Raw genomic sequence first — 22,523 nt, 5'->3', positions numbered from 1 at the left:
CGCAAGCACCCACACCATATCTAAACTAGCTATGTACCAAATAATACATTTTACCGTGACTTGAAGAGCTGTAAACAGTGTTGTTAGGCCGCGTGTACAAATCCGCTTGGAGCTCCAGTGGACTTTTGAATTGCGAGGAATTTTGATTTGCGAATTCTCGGTCTAAGCGTTGATGTACCGTCAGAAAGGTCGGAAATAGGCGACCCACCAGGCCAGCACTAACCTCCGAGCGTGGTAAACAAAATCGGATATTTCAGGCAGTAAAAGCCCTGATAAGAACCAAACCAGATTATGTTCAAATTTACACACCTTTGGCTACTGAAAAATGTAAGGTTAATTTATCAAATGTTATTTTGAAGTATTAAAAACATTGTTTTAGAATTTTTGAACGAAATAGCCGGTACTTGGTGTTTTTACCATAACTTCTCCAGTTGACTATTAAAACTAGGGCTGTTAGTGTTAACGTGTTAATCGCGCGTTAATTAAGGACCATACGTAACACGTTTTTTTAATTGTGTGCCGCCAACATTTGTTTTATTTTACACGTCGTGTTCTGTTATCAACGATCCCCTTTGACTGCTACTATTTTGACCCTTTGATGCACCGTTTCTTGTTCTCAAACTGCCACTTCCTAGCAAAGCTCTGCTCTAGAATCTTTGCTTCCTAGTAGGCTTCTGCTCCTGTAGTCATGGAGATAATAAACACCAACGCAATTCTGAACTCCCGGTCGGCTGAATGGTGGACACGAGTGACATGAATGCGGCGCACTCCCCATTCGACATTCAATTACATTAGATTCTGTTGTTGTTCTCAATACAACTCTGCACACCAGCATCGCACTTTGCCACCGCCTAAATTACGATTCAGTTCTATTTTGTCGGCGCAACTCCATAAAATCCAATGTTGATCCAGTGTTTGCCGTTAAAACTTCAGCGCTGATGTCAAACTTTGCTGACGTGCATTGCAAGTGACAGTGCACTCATCTGCCGGTGTTGGCTCAGTCCACATTAAAAAATCACCAAAGCACTTCCAAGTTTAAGCTTTAATCTACTACGAGCTAAACATTGTTTACACTCCTACACTGTTTCACATGAACTGAACATAGTAAATGGACTAGGCTATTTAGCACTTCATTGAAATGTGCTGTAGGCCTACATTTTGCACATATGCACTTGTGCATATTTCTCAATAAGAAATAAAGAAAATTTCCTAATTTTCAACTGAACTCCAAAGATAATGAATATAGGCTATATGGTGTATTTTTTTGTGTGTTATCCATCCCTCCTCCTCCTGTAGTCATGGAGATAATAAACACCAACGCAGTTCTGAACTCCAGGTCGGCTGAATGGCGCTTTTAAGCGTTGTGGACACGAGTGACATGAGTGCAGCGCACTCCCCTTTCCACATTCAATTACATTAGATTCTGTTGTTCTTCTCAATACAACTCTGCACACCAGCATCGCACTTTGGCAATGCCTAAATTACGATTCAGTTCTATTTTGTCAGCGCCACTCCATAAAATCCATTGTTCATCCAGTGTTTGCCGTTAAAACTTCAGCGCTGATGTACATGGCAATTAAAATATCAACGAAGCACTTCAAGTTTAAGCTATAATATATATATACATGCTGCATATTTACATAATCACAGCATCTTCCTCATATGCTGAGACCTTTGTCAAACATGCCATAACTATGGCAAAACCTAAATGCAAGCATGGTGAGAGGTGGGACTCGACCCTTGCCAGCCTATCATCTTTAACTTGGGGCGGACAGTGACCTTGCCCCTCTCAGGCAAGCTGAAGCACTATTAGAAACAAATTATTTCCCATTTTTCCACGATTCATTTCTCCATCAAATACGAAATCAAGAAAATGACTCAAATTAAGTATGCATTTATTAAACGTCCAAAAAACATTTGAATCCAATTTTTCTTTTTTTAAATAGGAAATTGAACTGATAAGCGTTACACCAACCCCTATGCATACTTCCATATACATGGTACATTAAAGTGCAAATAATGGTAGACAAAACTTAAGTTTCAGTATGTGTAGTAGTCGCCTAGTGTTAATTTTGTCACCTATTTTTAATTTAGTCTTAGTCTTGTGACGAAATGTCCTTTTTAGTCTTTGTCATATTTAGTCATTCAAATATCATTTTTGGTAGTCAGGTTTTAGTCGACTAAAAGTCTCGTCATTTTTGTCTAGTTTTAGTCAAAAGAAAACTAAAGGTATCTTAGGTCTTAGTCAGATTTAGTCAACACATTTTAGTCTTTTTTTTTATCACAGATTATTACCATTTGAGTCAAATAGTGTTTCACACATCTCAATTTTCCAACAATATTGTGCAATATTGAACCAACTTGTATGTAAATCCAAACAGTTCTGCAACACTGTCTATGTGAGAGATGCCAGTTTAAATCATACAGTATGAATCCTCTGACACAATAAGCAAAGTGCAAAGACAATAAGCAAGGTGGTTCAGATGTGAGTAGGCCTATTGTGTAGACCAGGGATACTCAACTACAAACTGAAAAGGTCCACTCACCAAGTTTCCAATGTTTCCAGGGTCCGAGGTGGTTTTTTAAAAATGTTTTTTTATGCTTGCCCAAGACCCATGCCACTCGTAGTGACGGTTCAGTCGTGCGCTCTTGCTGGGTTGCTGACCTATCACAGTTTGTGATGCTTGATATGATTCTTGCATTTGGTTTATTTTTCTGGTTCTCACCTCGCTGTTTTGGGGATAGTTTTGTCCGAAGTGCCCATGCTTTGTTTCATAGTGCCGCTTCACGTTTGAACTTTTGATGATTGCTACCGTCTCATTGCAGATCAGACACATCGGTTTTGTGCTCCCCGCAGGCAGGACAAATGCATATTTCTCTGTCCACTCCGCCTTAAACTCTCGGTTTTCTGAATCCATTTTTCATTTTTTTTTCCAGCTTGGAGCACGCCATGTTTAATTCTGTTTGCTGAAAACTGATAACTAGCCCGAATCACTGACTGATAAACAGGGGAAAAAAACGTGCACCCGGCATCATGTTCGTTGCTTCGCTCAGTTGCCATAGTGATGATGAGCAACCTTGTTTTGAGATCGTGGGAAAAGACTAGGCCAGAGAATGTCTAATAAGGGCTAGGCCTACAACTAGAAATATCATGTGACAAATAATTACGCCTGAAACACTTTGAAAGTATAATGAATAGCATAATAATAATAATAATAATAATAATAATAATAAATATAGCTGCAAGCAGCAATGTGGGGGCCAAGCAGTTGAGCAGGAGTTGTCATGGCAACCCAATGTTGCTACATTATACACACACCCAATTAATCCCCCGTCCCACACACACAAATATACACAGATAAACTTCCTCCACCACACACCCCAATGGCTCCCCACAGACTATATAATTTTGCTAATTATAGCGCCCCTAGTGGTCAGGTCACTAAATGTATTGTCCTTATTCAGGATGTGGTCCCGAGTCCAGGTACCAAGTTTGGTGTCGATACGAGAAAGTGTTGCAAATTATAGCACCCCTAGTGGTCAAAGGTCGCTAAAATTATTGTATGTCCTCAGGATGTGCTCCCGAGTCAATGAGCCAAGTTTGGTTTCGATACGTGAAAGCATTGAAGAAATATGAGCCCACTTCCTGTGATTATAGCGCCACATAGTGGTCAAAATTTACCACATTTCTTGAGCGTCCTCCTGATTGGGTCCTGAGCCCATATACCTAGTTTGGTTTTGATATGTGAAAGCATTGCTGAGATATCACTTCACTTCCTTGATTGGTTGTCACGGGCGACAGGTTTCATATATGGCTCCGAAGAGCAATACATTTATGAGTCATGGTCTGACGATCATCTACGTCAAGTTTAGTGAAAATCGGAGAAACTTTGTTACCTTTGATGCCTTTTAAATGTTTTTGGTGAAATCCAATATGGCGATTGAATCAATTATGTTGACGTCACATGTTGGCATGTGTCGGCCTAAGGACCTCTCAAAGTATTAATAGACATCACTAATATGTTTTAATTCCAAACACATCACCCTTTACAGGACAAAACGTAATATTGCTAATTATAGCACCACCTATAGGTCAAAAGTCATCAAATTTATTGAGCCTCCTCCTAATTGGGTCCTGAGATCATATACTGAGTTTGGTTTTGATACTTGAAAGCCTTGGTGAGATATCACTTCACTTCCTGTTTGGCGGCTTTGCCGCCAAACTTGATTGGTCACGACGGGCGACATGTTTTGAATATGGCTCCAAAAAGCAATGGATTTGTGAGTCTTGGTCTGAAGATCATCTGCATCAAGTTTTGTGAAAATCGGACAAACTTTGACATTTGATGCCTTTTAAGTGTTTTTGATGAAATACAATATGGCGGAAGATCCAACATGGCGGAAATTGACGTCATGGGGTGCGTCGAGTTCGGTCTCATCCAAGGATTCCAAATATACCTTAATGTTCAAAAAGTGGTGTACGGTTCAAATGTTAAGTGCATAGATGTAATAAAAAAATTTGAAATGTTGGCGCTAGAGCACTCGAAGTGCAGACTTGAAACTTTGATAAATTATAGATATGACTGAACCAAATCAATGTGCCGAATATCCCAACTTTTTACTGTATGGTTCAATGGCAAATTAGCGTTTCGATATAATAATAATAATAATAATAAGAAGAAGAATACGTAGAATCACTATGGGTTGCCTCGCAGCTTCGCTGCTTGGCCCCCAATAATAGGCTAATAATCTTTATTAAATACAGCTTTGGTCTCGGTCCGGATGACATTGCATTTGGGTCCGCCCCCGGACCGAGATCCGCCAGTTGAGTATGTCTGGTGTAGACTAATTATAGGCTACTGTTGAAGTAGGTCTAATCTTTTTTTTTTTTTTTTTAGCTAGGGTTAGTTAAGTGGTCCTGAAACTGAAAAAGTTTGAGAAAAACTGTCGTAGGCCAAAGTATTAATGTTTTACTCCGCCTCGCTAGATGGCGATATGTCCAACAGTGTTGAACTAGCTCAGTGTTTTTTTCTGGGGACCCATTTTTAAAAATGACAGACTATCGCGACCCAACTCGTGACTGGTAGTTAACAAACTAGATCAGTGGTTCTCAAACTTTTTCCTTTCACTCCCCACTTTGATCAAGGGGGCATTCTCGAGCCCCACCTGTCCCTCATCGCTCTAAGAAAGTGGTAGGTCAAGCTTAAAATTGTCAAATTTATTGAAATAATGACAAGTTCTAAATATATCCTCTTCAACAGAGTTAAAATCAGCTGGCGCTGCAGATATACTAATAAATAAATACATAACACACATATTTCTGTTTTCCAGCAACATATTAGGAAGCATAGGCCATTTTACAACATTGTACAATATATTCAATGAAATACCAACATGCTGCATTAAATGGATCCATAATCCAGTCATACTGCGCACTGCTGGTTGGGAAATATTTTTGAAATAAACTTTGCAGGGATGTGATGTAGGCCTACTGTTTAATACATGGGGATCACAAGAGTGCCTCCCAATCAGACGTTTCAGCGATTTCGCTCAGAAATCTCAAAGGCATAATACTGTCGTGATCGAGGCGCCTGTCCCATAGGCCTACTCAAGTTTTTTTGGAGAATGCGGTAATCTTATTTACTAGGTGAGGTAGGTGCTTGTCTTTGCCTTGTAATTGGACATTTAACTCAAATGTAGCGCTAAGATATATCAAATATATCGCTAAGATAGTCCAGCTTCATCAAGAAATGTTCATTAGTGAACGTGCTTGCAGATTCAAACATGCGCTCTTCAAGAAGAGGCGACTCGGAGCTCAAACACGCGCGACAGCACTTTACCTCGGGAAAGCCACATTGCCTCGCTGTGAAACAGTACAGCCTTTTGGTCAGCTACCATCTCTTCGCAAAGTGTGGAGAATAGACGCGCTTTTAAAGGCCGGGTTTTGATGAAATTCACAACAACGTTCAAAATCTCATGTAGGTCGGGACTAACTAACACGACTTGACACGAGCGCTTCCCTGTGAATAACACAGTGCGTCCATTGCGCATCGGGTGCTACCAGTGGCTACAGATAAAAAAAAAAAACTCCTGTTTTTCACATCAGTTCGCGCCCCACCTGGCATGTCTCCGCGACCCACAGTTTGAGAAACGCTGAACTAGCTGCTAGCTGAGAGGCAAGCAGCCGCTTGCGCTGGGTTTTGGTGAACCATTCTTGTGCATTATCTTGTAAACCAGCCAGCCATATTATTAGACTGGATAGAAAACATACTTTCCTAAATGTCTAAATGTAATCATGAAATTCATAAATATTTCAATATGGGTTTGGCAAGTTTTTGATTTAATTTTGTTCATTTTTGTTGGTATATTAAAAATACATTTAACTCATTGAGTGCAAAAAACGTAATATTACGTTTTTCCTTCCCATACGTTGAGTGCCATAAACGTAATATTACTACCATCTCTTCGCAAAAACGTAATATTACGTTTTTAGCCTTTTTTTACATTATGAAACTAGACACTCTAACACACCTTATGTGATTTTTGGGAACTCTGTGATGAATGGAAATGAAATATATGACGATCGAAAACTCATGAAAACGCACAATCTGGACATTTTATCTGGACATTTTATCATAACTCGGTTGCCGCTTTGGGTTGAATCAGTGACTCATGCACGTCATCTCAAAACCAGGCTATTTTCGTGGGTCTATCACTAGGTGGCAGTCTCGCCAGGTCTTGCTGATCACTTCCTGGAAAGTTTACAGGCAACACTTAATATTTCATGAAAGACGTTATATCTCCATTTCTAGAAAAAAAAACAGCGATTTTGATGAAAACTAGCCACTGTTTAGCTTGGAATTTCTCAGGAACAGAGGCGTGTAGAAATACACGGTTTGCACCCACTGAGAGCTTAAAGTCTCACATTTTAAACGAGCCATTGTATGTGTTCATAGCTATAACACAGAATATACTGTGGCTGTACAAAAATAATCAACAATGGTCTAGATTGCTGGCACTCTAGGACAAAGCTTCCGAAAACAGCTTGGCATTCAATGAGTTAAGTGTTACAATGTTTAAGTGTTGCTGGTATTAGTGACATTTACTTTATATTATAGGTGCAGCTGCAGCTCCTGACAGCCATTGTGAAACTCTTTCTAAAGAAGCCTACTGAGACACAGGAACTTGTACAGCAGGTGCTAAGTTTAGCCACTCAGGTGAGTTATAACTCTTGTTGCACAGATACAACTTTCAGATTTGAAATACATGGCAAATTCCTGATGAAAACAATCCAGAAGAAATTACTACTCCCACTTGGCCATCAAATGACATGATAAATTGTGAAGGGATAGTGGATACCTCAAAAGAGGACATAATTGGAAGGAATTGATTTATTTGAGACACAACACAGACTGATTGAGTAATTCTGTGGAGCATGTCATCAAAGGAAACATTTTTTTCATCAGTGACGTCAACATCATTACAAGTGTTGGCCATCATGTACAGGATCCCTGCAGAAATACCCCTGTGTCTGTTGACCTCCATAAATGTAAACTGTAAAACAAGTGTTTGTATGTGCCCTAAAAGATGGCCATTGCTGTGTTGGCATGCTAGCTCAGATTTGGAGTGATTCTCTGTTTTTGTCCCTATTGAAAGTTCAGACCTAAAGACCTACAGAATAGGGTCCAGGTACAACAATACCACAGTTTCCTTATGATTGGAAGTTTTTTTTTTTAAATTATTATAGAGTGTCCCAGTGACGCCACTTCCATTTGCCTCCATGGGACCTATCTTTCAAAACATTTTGAACGCCAGTCTATGGCGAAAAATAAATGATTTTCTGGTCCTGGTTGACTTGTGCCTTGAATTACCCATATGATGTTTGTCAATTTTAAAGACAATTTTTCATGTAAAGACATTTGCAGTTTGTTTCGTAACTATTGAATTACAACATTGTGAAAGATCGTAATTCCAACGACTACAAACCCATCAGTCGCGCTAGTGATGTTCGCTCATTCACAGCCACACTAGATTGTACAAGCATACCAGCAACAGATCTTAATTGGGCTTTCCTTGCCGATGAAAATACCATGAGTCAGAGGATTAAACACATCAGGTAAGTTGTATTCGTCCATAGACTGTACATTAGATACTGTTAAGTGACATAGCAGGCAGCAAGATGCAACCGTTAACTAGCATAACAGCTAGCATGCTAAACTTATCGTTTCATTACGTTGGTGACGTACATCGTTCGAGACGAGAGATGTAGTCCACTGAGCGGATTCGCACAAAACCAACATAACCTTTGAAGTCCACCGAACAACAGTACTGTCTTGATGTGAAAAATGATCTTTTAAATTCACACACATCATATGTGAAATTCGTGGCACAATTCAAACTGGACCAAAAAATAATTGTTATCTCTCCATTAACTCCCGTTCATATTTTTTTGAAAGACAGGTCCCTTGTAGCGGAAGTAAAACGGAAGTCACTGGGACACTCTATTGGGAGATTTTATATTATTATTATTATTATTATTATTATTATTATAGAAATGAGACCAGAGGGGTATTTCACAAAACCTTGATAAGGGATTAAGCTGGTATTTTTAGGTTATCCTGGATGAATTTAGCCTTGACTTGGTTTCACAAAAGAGATGGCACATAAGTTACCATGGGGATTTATTCTCTGCATCTAACAGCCAAGCTAAGTTAATTCTAATGGTAATTATGTTGTCTTATTGGTTCAGCTACCTCCGTGCTAATTTTTAAGGAGCTTTTATTCCATTTATAAACTATTCGCTAAATGTATTTGCCCGCAAAACAAAACAGATTGTCTGCCTACTACCATATGGTTATTATTTTAATTGTGATGGCCTTATAATTATTAAAATAGGCCTAGGTACTCATTGTTTGCTTATTTTATTGATGGACGTTTGATGAATAGCCTAGTGCTTTGCATGAATAGTCGATATTGACAAGCAGCTGTAATATTATAGCATACTAACCTCACCAACTCAACATTATTCTAATGTTAGCGCTAGAGATGTAACAGTATGGAAATTTAACATGACTATTATAGTGAGCAAAATTATCATGGTCAGTATTATCGCGGTATAGCATAGAGTCTTGTCAAAAGTGGTGTGGCTTTGTTACTCGGTGCGTGTTAGTGCAAAGGCAGAGGGAAAATGCGCAAAACTAATAGAAGTTAGATGGGCTGGCGACTGAGGCAAAGTTAGTGAATTGTTGGTCACTAAATAAAGCTGCAACTCCTTTAATTGAAGCTGTATCTTGTGCATGCCTGTTACTCACAAGCCTAAGGCAGAGCCTTTTTTGTAATTGAATGAATTTACAAAAAGATTGTGCCACCCTGGAAGTTCAGAAATTATTTCAACAAAAGCGGAATGTGCATACTGTTTCATTCATTCATTCGTCCGTCCTGAGGCCCGTTGCACAAAAGTAGGATCAAGACATCCAAGATAAGTGACTGAGCTGAGCTCAATGAATCCAAAACGATCACAGATTCACTGATTCACCATGGCAAGTAGAGCGGCTTCATTGCTTCTTCTACGGTGTCAAGCAGGTAGCGATAGTCTTTTCACAACAGCAACACCTCTGTTTAGGAGAATATTGCAACTAGTGTTGCGACCACCACGCGCGAGTATAAATGGTTACGGCTCTCCCGTGATGTCACATTGTCGCACGGCAGGTAGGGAATGGCGAGTATGTAAAACACATAATTAAAAAGAAAGCCAACACCGCCACCGTGATAAAGCAAAGCAATCTTCCCTGATGAAGACAGTGGTCGGCTGGTGAGGGACCAATATGTAATGTTAATAAGCATGCTTTAAATTTAATTTAAATATGTCCAGCAGTGGTAGAGATGCATGCTGTGAATTTCAGTGAAATATGTCCTGCAGTGGCAGAGGAATTTGGAATGATTTAAATTATTTAATTATCACAAATGTTTAAATAATGACAGTGGATCTAGTTATATGTGATAACAATGTGTAGTGGGCAGTGGAATAACTATTGGTTTCCATTTGTGGTGACTGCTGACTGAGATAAGGGATGAGATTACATAGATCCTGGAACTTAGCCTGGTCTGGTGCAGGCTAGCGCCACAGAATAAATCTCCTTAGTAACTTATACCGTAACATATCCTACTGCCCCCTATCTTGCTTTTGTGCAACCGGATCACGGATAAATTGAGCCAGGATGACCAAGATATCCCGGCTTAATCCCTTATCCTAGTTTTGTGCAACGGGCCCCTTGTCAGGAAGAATGAAGCAGGCATAGGGGACAAGAAAAACATAGGCCACAGTTTAAACTAGCCTATGAGCAGATCCACAAATCTTATGCTGGAAAGTATTCCACACACGTTTTTCGCACCCTGGTAATTAACATAATTAAGATCAAAACAGTCGTTGTTATCGTAGAGAATTTTTATGTAGTTTACCGTTACACCGGTAATCGTTACAACACTTGGTTAGCACTGGGACACGGCTTCTTACATACTTGCTTAGTTAACTTGAATGCTACAGTTTTGAACAAATTTACACTTGATAATGATGCTAACCACATTTGATTGCAATTTAGCCAGGTGTCTATGTGCCAACATCAGTCCTTGCACGGTTATAAGTCAAGATGCAAGATGTTTGGATGATTATCATGTCTGACCTCAACAATAAAAAATGCCTCTGTATGCAGTTTGCTTGCATAAAATGATTCCTCAAATTTTGCAACAAACACGGGTATGCAGTGGCTATTCAAAACAATGTAAAAAAATAATGTGCAATAAACTGAAACTTAAAATAGCCCAGGTTACTTTGGACTGTCTTTAGACTTTGAATAAATAAATGACATCTGACTGCAAGGTCCCAAGGAAACAAGCGATAATGGTCCCGAATTTAAGGTCTTTTCAGAATGCCACTCATGCAAAACATGGCCAGCTTCAAATAGCAAGTGGCAGACAGAGCATGATGTCACTTATAGGCTACCAGAGATTTGTTTTTGAGTTACATCGTTGCAAATTTCATATGATGATGCATCATTCTACAAAATGATTTTTCTTATAGCCTTAACTCAAAACGGCTGTTAGGCTTATGTGATTTTGATCAGTAAAAAAATGCCACATGCAGCCATGCATAAATGATGCTCACTGCACATTTATTATAATGTATTATAATAAAATATTCAGTATTCATTATTGAATGCTTAGCTGGAATGATTATCTCCATCATCCTTTTTTTAAAGCAGGCCTACCTGCGGGCATGTAATTGGGCTGTTGGTTTTCTACAGGAATGACATGTTTGAGCGGGCACTGCACTAGTGTAAATAGATGTTTAGATGTTTATTACTTACTTAAATTAGACTACCCCTTGAGGGTTTTGAACTGCCACACCTTCTCACCCAGATATAGAGCAACAATAATTTGTGGAGTACTTCAAGACTTTAAACTAAAATATGTTAGATACTGAACCACAATATATTCTGTGAAGTAGTCTTCAGGATTGCTACTGTTAACCACGGTTTGCTTATTAATTGCTTTGCTCCTGCTCGATTAAATCTGACTTTCTTCTTTATTCTCTCTATAGGACTCTGACAACCCTGACCTTCGTGATCGTGGATACATCTACTGGCGCCTGCTCTCTACTGACCCTGTGGCAGCCAAGGAGGTTGTGCTCGCAGAAAAGCCTCTGATCTCAGAAGAGACAGATTTAATTGAGCCCACCCTGCTTGAAGAGCTTATATGCCACATCGGCACTCTTGCTTCTGTCTACCACAAACCACCCAGTGCCTTTGTTGAGGGCAGCCGTGGTGTGCAGCACAGAAGGCTCCCTGCACGTGCTGGCTCGTGAGTCACTCAATAGACTTTTCACACATGAAAATACTGTATATAGGTTGTTGGTGTCAAGTGTTGATTATCTTAGATATCCTAGTATAGGCCTCTCTGGATGCTGTTTTAATTTAATAAACCAGTAGTTCTTGTTAGTGGAGATGCACCGGTTTATCGGCTGGAATTGACTGATTTTCACGTGATCGGCCATGACCGGCAACTGGCTGGTCAGTCTGAGAAATGTCAATTTTATACCAGTCAAATACACTCGCGCTGTATGATTTTAAAATTGCGCAACATCAGCACCACACGTGCACATGGCACGCACATGTAGGAAAACTTGTGGATTAACCTGCAATATGTCAGCTATGGAAATTCTTCAGCGTGTGTGAAGAAGACAAGTTTTACTAAGATGTCACTTCATTACGTTCATTACGCCTGTCCCTGCCCCCTTATGCATCTCATGTCTCTTACGCATACTTCCAACATGGCCGCTACCCACTTCGTGATGTTAGGTGGCGGCACCTAATTGTGTGTACATGTACTATTTTATCTATGCTGCATCTATTTGAGTGAGAAAGGATGTCATGGTATCAGGGACTTTTCTGTTTTCTCTAAATGTTCTACAACTACTCCATTTTGTGTTTAATAATACACCATCCTGCACATATGGTGTACTTGTGGTCATATGTACCTATCTTTCTGATGACTTTTTTGCCCCTTTTGCTCTCATTTTTGTCTTTACCAGAGGTGAGAGTTCCGAGAGCCCAGATGTTGGTCAGCCAGTTGGAGCGGTGCCTGACACTCCTCCTGCTGTCATTCCCTCTCAGGGTGACTTACTTGGCGACTTGCTAAATCTTGATCTGGCACCACCGACCTCTTCTGCTCCCACTGTGACCCCATCCATGCAGATGGGCGCCATGGACCTCCTTGGGGGTGGCCTTGACAGTCTGGTATGCCATGTTCAAACTTTTAATGGTTGATTGATTAAAATATTGTATTTTGATCCAAACTAACCTGCACAAGATGACACATGATGGCAGTTTTACTTTTGCCTCCACCAAAAGTAAAGTTCATTCTCTTCCAGAGTAAGCATAAGAAGTGAAACAAGATTATACCATAGATGAGGCTTTAGTGTGCTGACTTTTCTGATCCACCCCAATGCTTGTCAGTCAACTCAGTGACTGACTACTGTAAAGGCATCCCAGTATTTCTCAGTATTTCCAAGTATGGTGGCTTTAAGTCTACCTCCACTGATTTTGACTTGTTTTCAGCTTGATCTTTCTTCTCCTCTTCTCTTGTGCATTCCGTGTCTGTAGATGGGGGATGAATCAGAAACGGTAATTACTAACAGGAGAAAAAAATCAACAGTCATCATAACACTTCATTTGGGAGAATCTGATGGCTGTGAGAGTGTTCTTGCTGGGAAACTAGGCTAGCATTTTTTTCTACTTTTAACCTACAAAGTCCAGTTTAAAAAATCAAAAGTCTATATTTTCTACATAATTTGTCCTACCATTGTGCCATCAAAGGTAAATCAGTGTGTTACTCGGACTGCAACATGGCACAGGTCAATATGTATCCCAACTTACCTACAGCCACCCAGGTCATATCATGAATTCTCGTTGAAAGAGATGGATAGAATAGTCTATTCACTCACATAGGTGTGTGAGATGTGTTAATAGTTTTTGTCATACATTTTTCAAGCTGAACAAATTCTGCATGTAAAGCTGGAACAGCCTGGAACAAAATCTGTATGTAACATGTCGTCAGCCCAGAAACTAAAGGCTGTAAAGTGTGCATGTAAGTCAGAACAGAAAGCATCTCACAGCTTTGAGTGATCTGCGTGGAAGAGAGGGTGAATATCCCTTTGCAAAATAAATCTTATAATAATGGATTGAAAAAAGGTAATAATACCAGACATGTTTGAATAGAGGCCACACACAAAATGGACAACATATCCACATCAGTCCCTATCAAAACAAGTGTTTTTCATAGGTCACTTATGGTTGTTAAACAGATTATTAGCCTCTAAAACAGATTGTCAGCATTATAGAGTTACTGTAAAAGATTCAGTTTGCACTTTCAGGAACACATTTAGATAGATATTCAACATTAAAGATGGGTCGCTATTCAAAATGTCTGCTCAAAAAATTCTTCAAGGTTGACAGGTCTGTATATGTTTTGTACAGACAGACATACTTGGCTGTAAAAGTTTGTACAGACACACTTCCACACACTGGCGTGCACACACAGATGAACACTCAGACATACACACTGGTGTACACACACACACACACTGTAAAAAGTTAGACACACAGCGCCACAATGTATAATATATCCGCTGCAAAATGGCGTACTTGTGCAATGTGGATACAGAGGAATGTTTAGCAGAGAATACTATATTATCCTTTGTTGCAGACTTGTGTGAACATTGTTTGAAATTTGCATCTATACATAAGCAAAAACATGTTTCAAGAATCATTGTAACAAGCAAGGAGAGAGCATGTTAAGAGTTGTGGATTACCAAGAATGGCAGGAGTAGGGAATGGAGAGGTTCAGAAGAGTGATTTTAAATGTAAAAATCTAGAGCTCATCCTAGAGTTGCGATATATTGATATTTTACTTTGCCGTTGTAAATAACCTATTTCTTAAGGCTTGTTCCCCTTGTACACAATGAAAATGCTTTTGTTGTGGAGGTGAAGGACTAACAGGCAAAATTTCCAAAGAGCCGCAGTATATCTACTGACGAGGTAATGTTTCACAAGCAGCGCTTTCTCGTCTGTCTCCTTCAGTCACTGTAGCCAGAAGTGCACTGGGTTAAAGGTGATTAATCAGCGTTAATTTTTTTTAGTGCGTTATTAATCTAAATGAACGCTTTATTTTGACAGCCCTATTTATAAGACAAACATACATAACAAAATCAATAAAAAACATAACAAAATAATTTATTTTAAACAAATATCTATCTCATGGCATAGCCAACCACAAAGGCCTCAAATTGTTACTCATTTGTTTTTATCAGTACCATTTGTTGTTTTCCTTTCCTTGTACCAGGATATGACCAGTGAGGCTCTAGGTGAGGTGGCATGGAATGACCTAAATGCAAATTCATCAGAAAATAAAATTATTTAAATATTTTTCTCTAAATACAGAAAATGGTTCTCAAAGGAATATGGTCAAAGATTTCTTACACATGGAGTTTCAAAACTTTTGGAGTATTGGTTTGTTCAACAGATGAATCTACCAACGACAATATGAAATTTGGTGATAGTGCCAGTTTGTGGGTGGTAAACTATAAATATTAAGAAAATATTTTCCGTATCAAGTTCCGTTTGAGGAAGTCTATAGTTTACCCATATACTGTACATTTTTTTATTATTATTATAGGTTTTCTAACTTTTGTAGCCATGTTATAGATTTTTTTTCCAAAAATCTAGCAGCCCTAGTCCTGACAGTAAAAAATTCTGACTAGTTTAGAAATAGTAGACAATAGTTGCTTTACACAATCTTGCTAATCCATTCATTCTATGCATGTTTTCATCCCATCATCAGCCTCACGTTCCATCTCGGATGGAGACTCAGTCACCGCAGTCACCCTCAGAATGTAGTCACCCTGAGGTCTGTGGAGGGTTAAAGCTTACAACAGATGCTTTTTCAGACAATGTAAATGAAGAGGGCCCTTAACATCATCAGTTTTGACTTAGTTGCCTGTTCTAACCATTTTTTTCAACCATCCCTATTTGTATATAGTTTAGTCTTGTGATTTTGTGCTGTAGGAGTTCAACTCTTTAAAGGTGCCATGTGTAAGAATTGAGGTATTAGCATGCTAAATTACTAGCCACAGCCCGACAGGTGTCATAATACCAGTTTCTGCCATGGGAGGCGGTGTGCGGGCAACATAACCGCCAGCCAAACTGCAATACAAGAATAACTCGCACGGCTTGTGGGCGTACTTGAACCAAAGAGTATACACCTGTCGGGCTGTGGCTAGTAATTTAGCATGCTAATTCAGGTTGATATCTCTGCAGCACTATACCTTGTCATTCTTTTAATTACATCATCGCCCTTATTTCTTCTCATTCTTTTGATGCGTGTAGCTAATTTTTTTGGATATTTTTACCTCAATTCTTACACATGGCACCTTTTAAGAGTAGCAAAAAGTCATCATCACATTTACCACACCCTCCCATTTTAGTTGCACTGCCTGTTATATATTCAGACTTGGGGGTGTCACAATATTCTGCTATTGCAATGACGGTGATATTTGATAATACATATGCTAATACTGTAAAATAGTTCAGTGCCAATAACCAGGGTGCGATTTTTTTTTTTTTTTTAAATCATGAAAAAACAAACAATTTAGAGGCTTAATTAGTTAACGGTAGGCCCTATTACATTTTTGAACAGTTGAACATTCATTTTTAATGCAAACTAAAAAGACATGAAACATTTAATTTTCTGTGACGGGCACACCTGGGATGTGGGAGATGGCCTAATTAAGTTTCATGGCCATGGATAAGGACCAATCACGTGAACATGGCAGAGGATTTAAGGCAAATGGGCAACTGTAAAACGTATCAAAAAACCTTATCGATTAAGATTTCACATCATGTCAAAATATTTCAGCTAATTAGACTAAGTAAACAGTTTGCTCTGATGTCGGACGTCATGTGGCCTTTTCGGGTTTCCTGTTGGCGCGTCATATCCAGCGTTTCGCCCTTTATCCACATCTCTGCGAACTTCTGAGCAGGGAACGAACGAACGTCTGGCCCATCAACAGTGATGAAGAAAAGACTGTTCAGTGTGGACTCGTTCATTCTGTTGCGCCCATCAGTGAGGATGTGATTCATGGCACTAAATCCATGTACACAGTGTATGTGCATGGGAACGTTCGCGAATTCCGAGGCTACCGACAGTTCGGGTCAGGTGAAAGTTAGTGCTAGCAATGTAGGCTATTTGTGTAAAAAAAAACTTGTCAAAACCTGCCTGTTATTTCAATCGGTTTTTAATCATTGACGGGGTTGTCCCCTCCGAGGATGAAATTCATTCAGCAGAGATGGGGATGTAAAAACCAGAGGAGAGGTTGATCCCCATCACCCCCCCCAAACAAATCGCACCCTGCCAATAACTCTCTGGTTCTTGTTCTTGTTCTTTCGTACTTTATTTATATTTACAAAATATACAAATATACAGACTCCAGCTTACTACACTTGTATTTGCCATTAAAGGACAACAAATTAATGTAAAGATGAATTTGACTGATAGCATTGCATTTATTAATTTATTTAATTTTTGGCAACTGAAAATCTCACATTGTGACGACCCTATGTCAGACCTTATGTGCTGTATCTTCCATAGTCATGTTCGGCATCTGTAATCCTGTTATACATTTTTACAAACCTTTTTTTTCTTTTACAATTGTCATTCTGTTTCACTCATCTGAATGGTGAGTTAGTAAATTAACTGCTGTTATACATATGAATTGTTTTGTCTTATTTGTGACAGCTTGGGGGAGATATTGCCGGGAGTCCTGCGGTGAGTTTCAGATTTCTTTTCATCCTCTGATTTAATCCTTGACTTGGAATAATAGTTTGACTCAGGATTTGGTTTTGGTCTCATTTTAGGGGGCAGCCGTGGCCTACCGGTTAGCGCTTCGGTCTTGTAACCGGAGGGTTGCCGATTCGGACCCCGACCAGTAGGCACGGCTGAAGTGCCCTTGAGCAAGGCACCTAACCCCTCACTGCTCCCCGAGAGCCGCTGTTGTTGCAGGCAGCTCACTGCGCCGGGATTAGTGTGTGCTTCATCTCACTGTGTGTTCACTGTGTGCTGAGTGTGTTTCGCTAATTCACGGATTGGGATAAATGCAGAGACCAAATTTCCCTCACGGGATCAAAAGAGTTTATATACTATACTTATACTTTATAATTTATCATAAAGAATAGAGGTGATGGTAGTACTTCTAAATGATATAATGATGTGGCCACTCCATCATTTTCTCCAACCTGAGTTTTAGGTCTTCCATTATTTTTGACTTGATTTCATGGGTTGCTGCTGTAAAACAAGAAATTATTAGAAGGACATCAAAAGTGTTGTGGTTAGGGCAGGCCCCCAGAGAAATGGCTGGGACTCTGAAAAGGTCCAGTGAATGTGCTTCCCGCAACTATGCTTCAATCATATTACTATGATTTCCCAAATTGAAAATTGCACTTCATACATTAATTTTGTAAAATTTCACTATATGACCCTTTTAGTGGCGCATGTATTAGCCTGCTGAATTTTGCTAGCCAAGCTTGGTTGCAGTTTTACTCTTATACTTTAACTCGTCACACTGAGCAGTTGCTTTCTAGATTGTCAATGTTTAGTCTGGCTACTAGTAATAGTTTACTAGTAATAGTCTGGATGCTAGTAACAAAGTACACATAGCAAGAATAGTGCAGCTGGCATTGATGGACCCCCACCCGCCATGGCTGAGCCCCAGAAAGCTTTTTACCCCCCACTGTAAATGAGCGTACAAGAAGAGCCTTTGGTACACATAGTCTATTCACTGGTTACAGAGTCTAGCATCCATGAGTTTGCAAGTACAAATCCAGTGTGTTTTATGCCTGTGGCTGTGTACAAGACAGGTTGCAGGAGCATCTTTTGAATGAATTTCTTTCTTTCAGAAACTCTTTTTTTCAGAGAGTAGGGGTTGATTTAGTTATATGGGATTTTCAGGCAAAGTATCACTGAGTAAAAATATGCTGTAAAGAAGAGAAAGTATAGCATTCATTTTTTAATTTAAAAGTTAAGAGAGAAGGTAAATAAATATTACTGGTATGACCAACATTCTTGGGCAGCAAACTGTAGTACCATTGTTTTAAAGTGGTACACAGTAGGGCCAGGATAGGAAAAGGTAAAGCAATTCAAGTTAATTCTGTTCTTAATTTTTTTTTTTTTCTTTTAAAAAATAACAGATAGCAATACTGTTAAAGTACTAGACTGATAAGCAGCATCGATAAAAGCCAGGTGTTACTACCTCTTGTAAGACATTAAGCATGTTTTCATCCAACTCATGCGAATTAGTGATGCACAACCGTGGTAATGCGCATAAATACAATGCACATGAGTCACCGTTTCCAACACCTATTGATTCTAATTATTTGGGGACACTTTGCCTAAGTTGAGTGAAATGGACGCCCTCCTCTCTGCGGTCGGAATAGCCTAGGCCTAATTCATTCCGTTATTTTGGCCGGCTGGCCTGGCTGTTGCCCCCGAGTACTCGTTGTCGGACGCCTATCCCAAAAACCAATCGCATTTATCGATCCATAAATTGCAGGAACGTTTGTCTGTCTGTGTGTCGTTCGTCCTTTCAATTTCAAACTTGGCAGGTGTCCTGCTACTGGTATGAGTAAAGTGCAGTGCATAGTTTGACATTGTTTGGATAAGAAAAGCAAAAGATATCATTATATATAGGTAAAAGAAGCACACGTTGGCTTTCTCCGCTCTACCGTAGCCACCTATCTCACACAGCACAGCGCAGGACCAGAGAGAGGGGATAAGCAGAGATTTGGCAGTACTAAATCACAGTTAAAATGTAAGACTCCCTGTATCCAGTTTGCTTGCATAAAATGATTATGCGGATTTTGCAACAACACACCAACAAACACGGGTATGTAGTGCCTATTCAAAATTACATAAAAAGTATGTGCAATAAACTATAGTAATAAAAATAAGCCCAGGCTACATTGGACTTGACTTTGAATAAACAAATGACCATTCCGACTGCAAGGTCCCAAATTGAAACAGGGTCATTTCGTGTCAAATCAGATAAGGTTGTTGCTGCACCGTCTCAGATTTTGTTCAAACCTTGTGTATATCATCAATGGGTCCTAAAACCAAGGCCTGTGAAATATTTCTGTGCAAATCTTATGTCTTCATATCTTTTTCAAACTTTGAAATTCTTTCATTTTTACAGCTTGAAAAACATGTGCCATGTTTGGGCATTAATATCTTGACAAATATTTTCCCTAGCAAATTTTCTAGGGTGAAAGACCAACTCATTAAGCATGTGTAAACAATTTAGAGTCTGTACTAAATGTTTCTTGACTTTCAAAAGGTCCCTAGATTTTGGAAAAATTTCCAAATATCAGTCACTATTTCCTCTTCAAATACATCAGTTTATTAATGTTTTCCCACAATTTGAAGTCTCCACATCAAATGACCATGACAATAATAAGGATAAAACAAGGCGTGTTTTTATTTTTGTGTCATTTTCAAGCAACTGAAATGGTATGTGGGGTAGCTATTAGGGCCATAACAATCTATGTGGAAATAGCTAAGTATATGGACATTTAGTGTGTAAAGTACCAGTATTGTCCCAAGTCCCATTCACAGAATAAATGCATGTAGTTACAGGTGTTTTGGGAACACCAAAATAAACATTTACAATAAAAAATCGATTTTAGTGCCCCCTCAGATGAAACACATGAAAATGCATGAAGCATGAAAATGACACAAATAGCACAAACATACGAGCACGCCTTGTCCTTATTATTGTCATGGCCTTTTGTTATGGAGACTTCACATTTTGGGAGAACATTAACAAAGGATTACATTTCTAGAGAAAATACTGATTGATGGCAGGTGTGTCACCATAAAGGAGTTTTGAGACCCTCAATATCACTTTTTTTCTCTTTTTTTGCATGTTTTTTCTGAAACTAGGGACTTCCTTAAAACCAATGAGACTGTGGTACAAACTTTTAATGATTGAATCGTACTGAGAACATGTTTGTCTTCCATTCCACAAAGTTTGGTCAGGCTAGGAATAATACTTTTTAAGATCTGAATGTCCAAACATGGCCTCTAAGATAAAGCCTTTTAGAGAGTGTAAACAATCAAGGGCAAAATGACTATGAAAACAATAGAATTGTTTTCTTGGATTTTGTCTGATTTGACACGGAATGACCCAACAAGGCTAATGGTCCCGAATTTAACAACGTTTCAGACAGCTAGACAACAAGTGGCAGACAGAGTGACGTCACTTATGTTACCAAAGACTGCTTTTGAGTCGCATCGTTGCAAATGTCAAACGATGATGCATCATTCCACAAAATGGCTTGTCTTCACTATCAGGAAGTTATTCAATAAGCTTAACTATAGCCTTAACTCAAAACAGTTGTTAGGCTTATGTCATTCTGATCTGTAGAAATCACACATGCAGTCATGCCTAAATTCTGCTTACTGCACATTAATTATAGGCTAATATATTATGATATTTCGTATTCATTATTGAATGCTTAGCTGGAATGATGTTTTTCCCTCATCATCCTATTGTTAAAGCAGGCATACAGTGGGCAGTGCTTCGACTTGGCCAGCTTCACTCGCGGTCCGCGCATGGGATCACGCGACTTTAATTTGTATTTTTCCAGTGAGACGCTGCAACAACCCAAACAACCGGTAGATGACTCAAGTGAGCAGGGTGTCTCGTAAGAAATGGAGCCTGGAAAACCCTACACAGACTTCACTACAGACTTTAGCAGACTGGTTTAGAAATAATGTAATAGCCAGAAATATGCCTGCCCTGCCCTAATAAAGAAGTATTTGGTTAACTGCGAGTGAATCCCGTTTGCAGCCGTAGAGACGCAGGACAAATTAAACATTCTGGTTTTCTCCGAGTGCAACGATGATAGACAGACCTCATTTGGACAAAATATAGAGTATTAACCTCCGTTGCTCAGCCAAATGCCTTCCTGTTATGTCCTGTTATCACGGAGTTACAGGCGATAAACGATTTTTGATGGTCACAAGTTTACTTCATTAGGGACTGTTCGTTATTTATTTAAGGGGCTACCGGAGGAGTTTTGGGAGCATTAGTCCAAAAAGACGTGACCCTCCCTCGCCAGCAATACATTTTTCTATGACCCTCCAAAGTGATTATGAAAAAATCACTGTCAACTTTTTCCGGGTTTATCGCCTACTGTATTTTAACGTTTTCACATATTTGGCCATAAGCCGTTTATCATAGGCTATCACTTAAACCAAACTACAAAGGCTAACACTTTAACAGGGGAATTAATTGGGCATGAATCATGCTGAACGCTATTTCGCTACCTTAGAATAATAAGGTTCTATCTATGTTTTGAGTAGGTACAACCGGACGATTGAAACGGGACGAATGAAACATTCGGTTTCCTCCGAAAGTGCAACGATGATAGACAGTCATCATTTGGACAAAACATGGAGCATATTAACCTCCGTTGCTCAGCCAAATGCCTTCCTGTTACATACTGGTATCACGGAGTTACAAGCGATAAACGATTTTTGATGGTCACAAGTTTACTTCATTAGCGGTTTATTTTTTTGTGTTATTAAAGAGTGTTTTTCATTTAAAGGTTTGACTTCGTGCTTATTCAGTAGAGCATTTAGTGCTCTCCCCAATCCCAGACGTTCACATTGCATGTTTGTTTGTAATGGATGCAACCGCGAGAGAGGCTATGCGTTTGACAATGAGTTGTTAACAGAACCAAGACATATAGCCCAGCAGCAATCTAGGGACTGATCGTTATTTATTGAAGGGGCCACCGGAGAAATTTTGAGTGCTTCAGTTGGAAGTTGCATGACCCTCTCTTGCCTGCTAGAAATTGTTCAATGACCCTCCGACAGAATTGTTAAAAAAGACATGACCCTCCCCTGCCAATTGTCTT

At 39.3% G+C, this 22,523-nt stretch overlaps 1 protein-coding gene across 5 annotated transcripts in view; it reads left to right on the top strand.

Annotated features, from left to right (window-relative positions):
- The window catches only part of ap1b1 (adaptor related protein complex 1 subunit beta 1), a 79,610-nt gene that overhangs the window by 38,835 nt on the left and 18,252 nt on the right, over positions 1-22,523 (top strand). For 2 of the 5 annotated variants that reach the window (XM_048244014.1, XM_048244012.1), the window contains exons 12-17: positions 7,119-7,217; positions 11,597-11,856; positions 12,587-12,791; positions 13,158-13,178; positions 15,394-15,459; positions 17,347-17,376. In XM_048244014.1, the coding sequence (XP_048099971.1) occupies positions 7,119-7,217; positions 11,597-11,856; positions 12,587-12,791; positions 13,158-13,178; positions 15,394-15,459; positions 17,347-17,376 (681 nt within the window). The remainder of the gene's footprint in view (positions 1-7,118; positions 7,218-11,596; positions 11,857-12,586; positions 12,792-13,157; positions 13,179-15,393; positions 15,460-17,346; positions 17,377-22,523) is intronic. The other 3 variants (XM_048244013.1, XM_048244015.1, XM_048244016.1) reach the window with 3 other exon arrangements.

The sequence above is a fragment of the Alosa alosa genome, chromosome 5 (assembly GCF_017589495.1).
Source record: "Alosa alosa isolate M-15738 ecotype Scorff River chromosome 5, AALO_Geno_1.1, whole genome shotgun sequence".
Taxonomy (NCBI): Eukaryota; Metazoa; Chordata; class Actinopteri; order Clupeiformes; family Clupeidae; genus Alosa; species Alosa alosa.
This window is presented reverse-complemented; position numbering and strand designations above follow the sequence as displayed.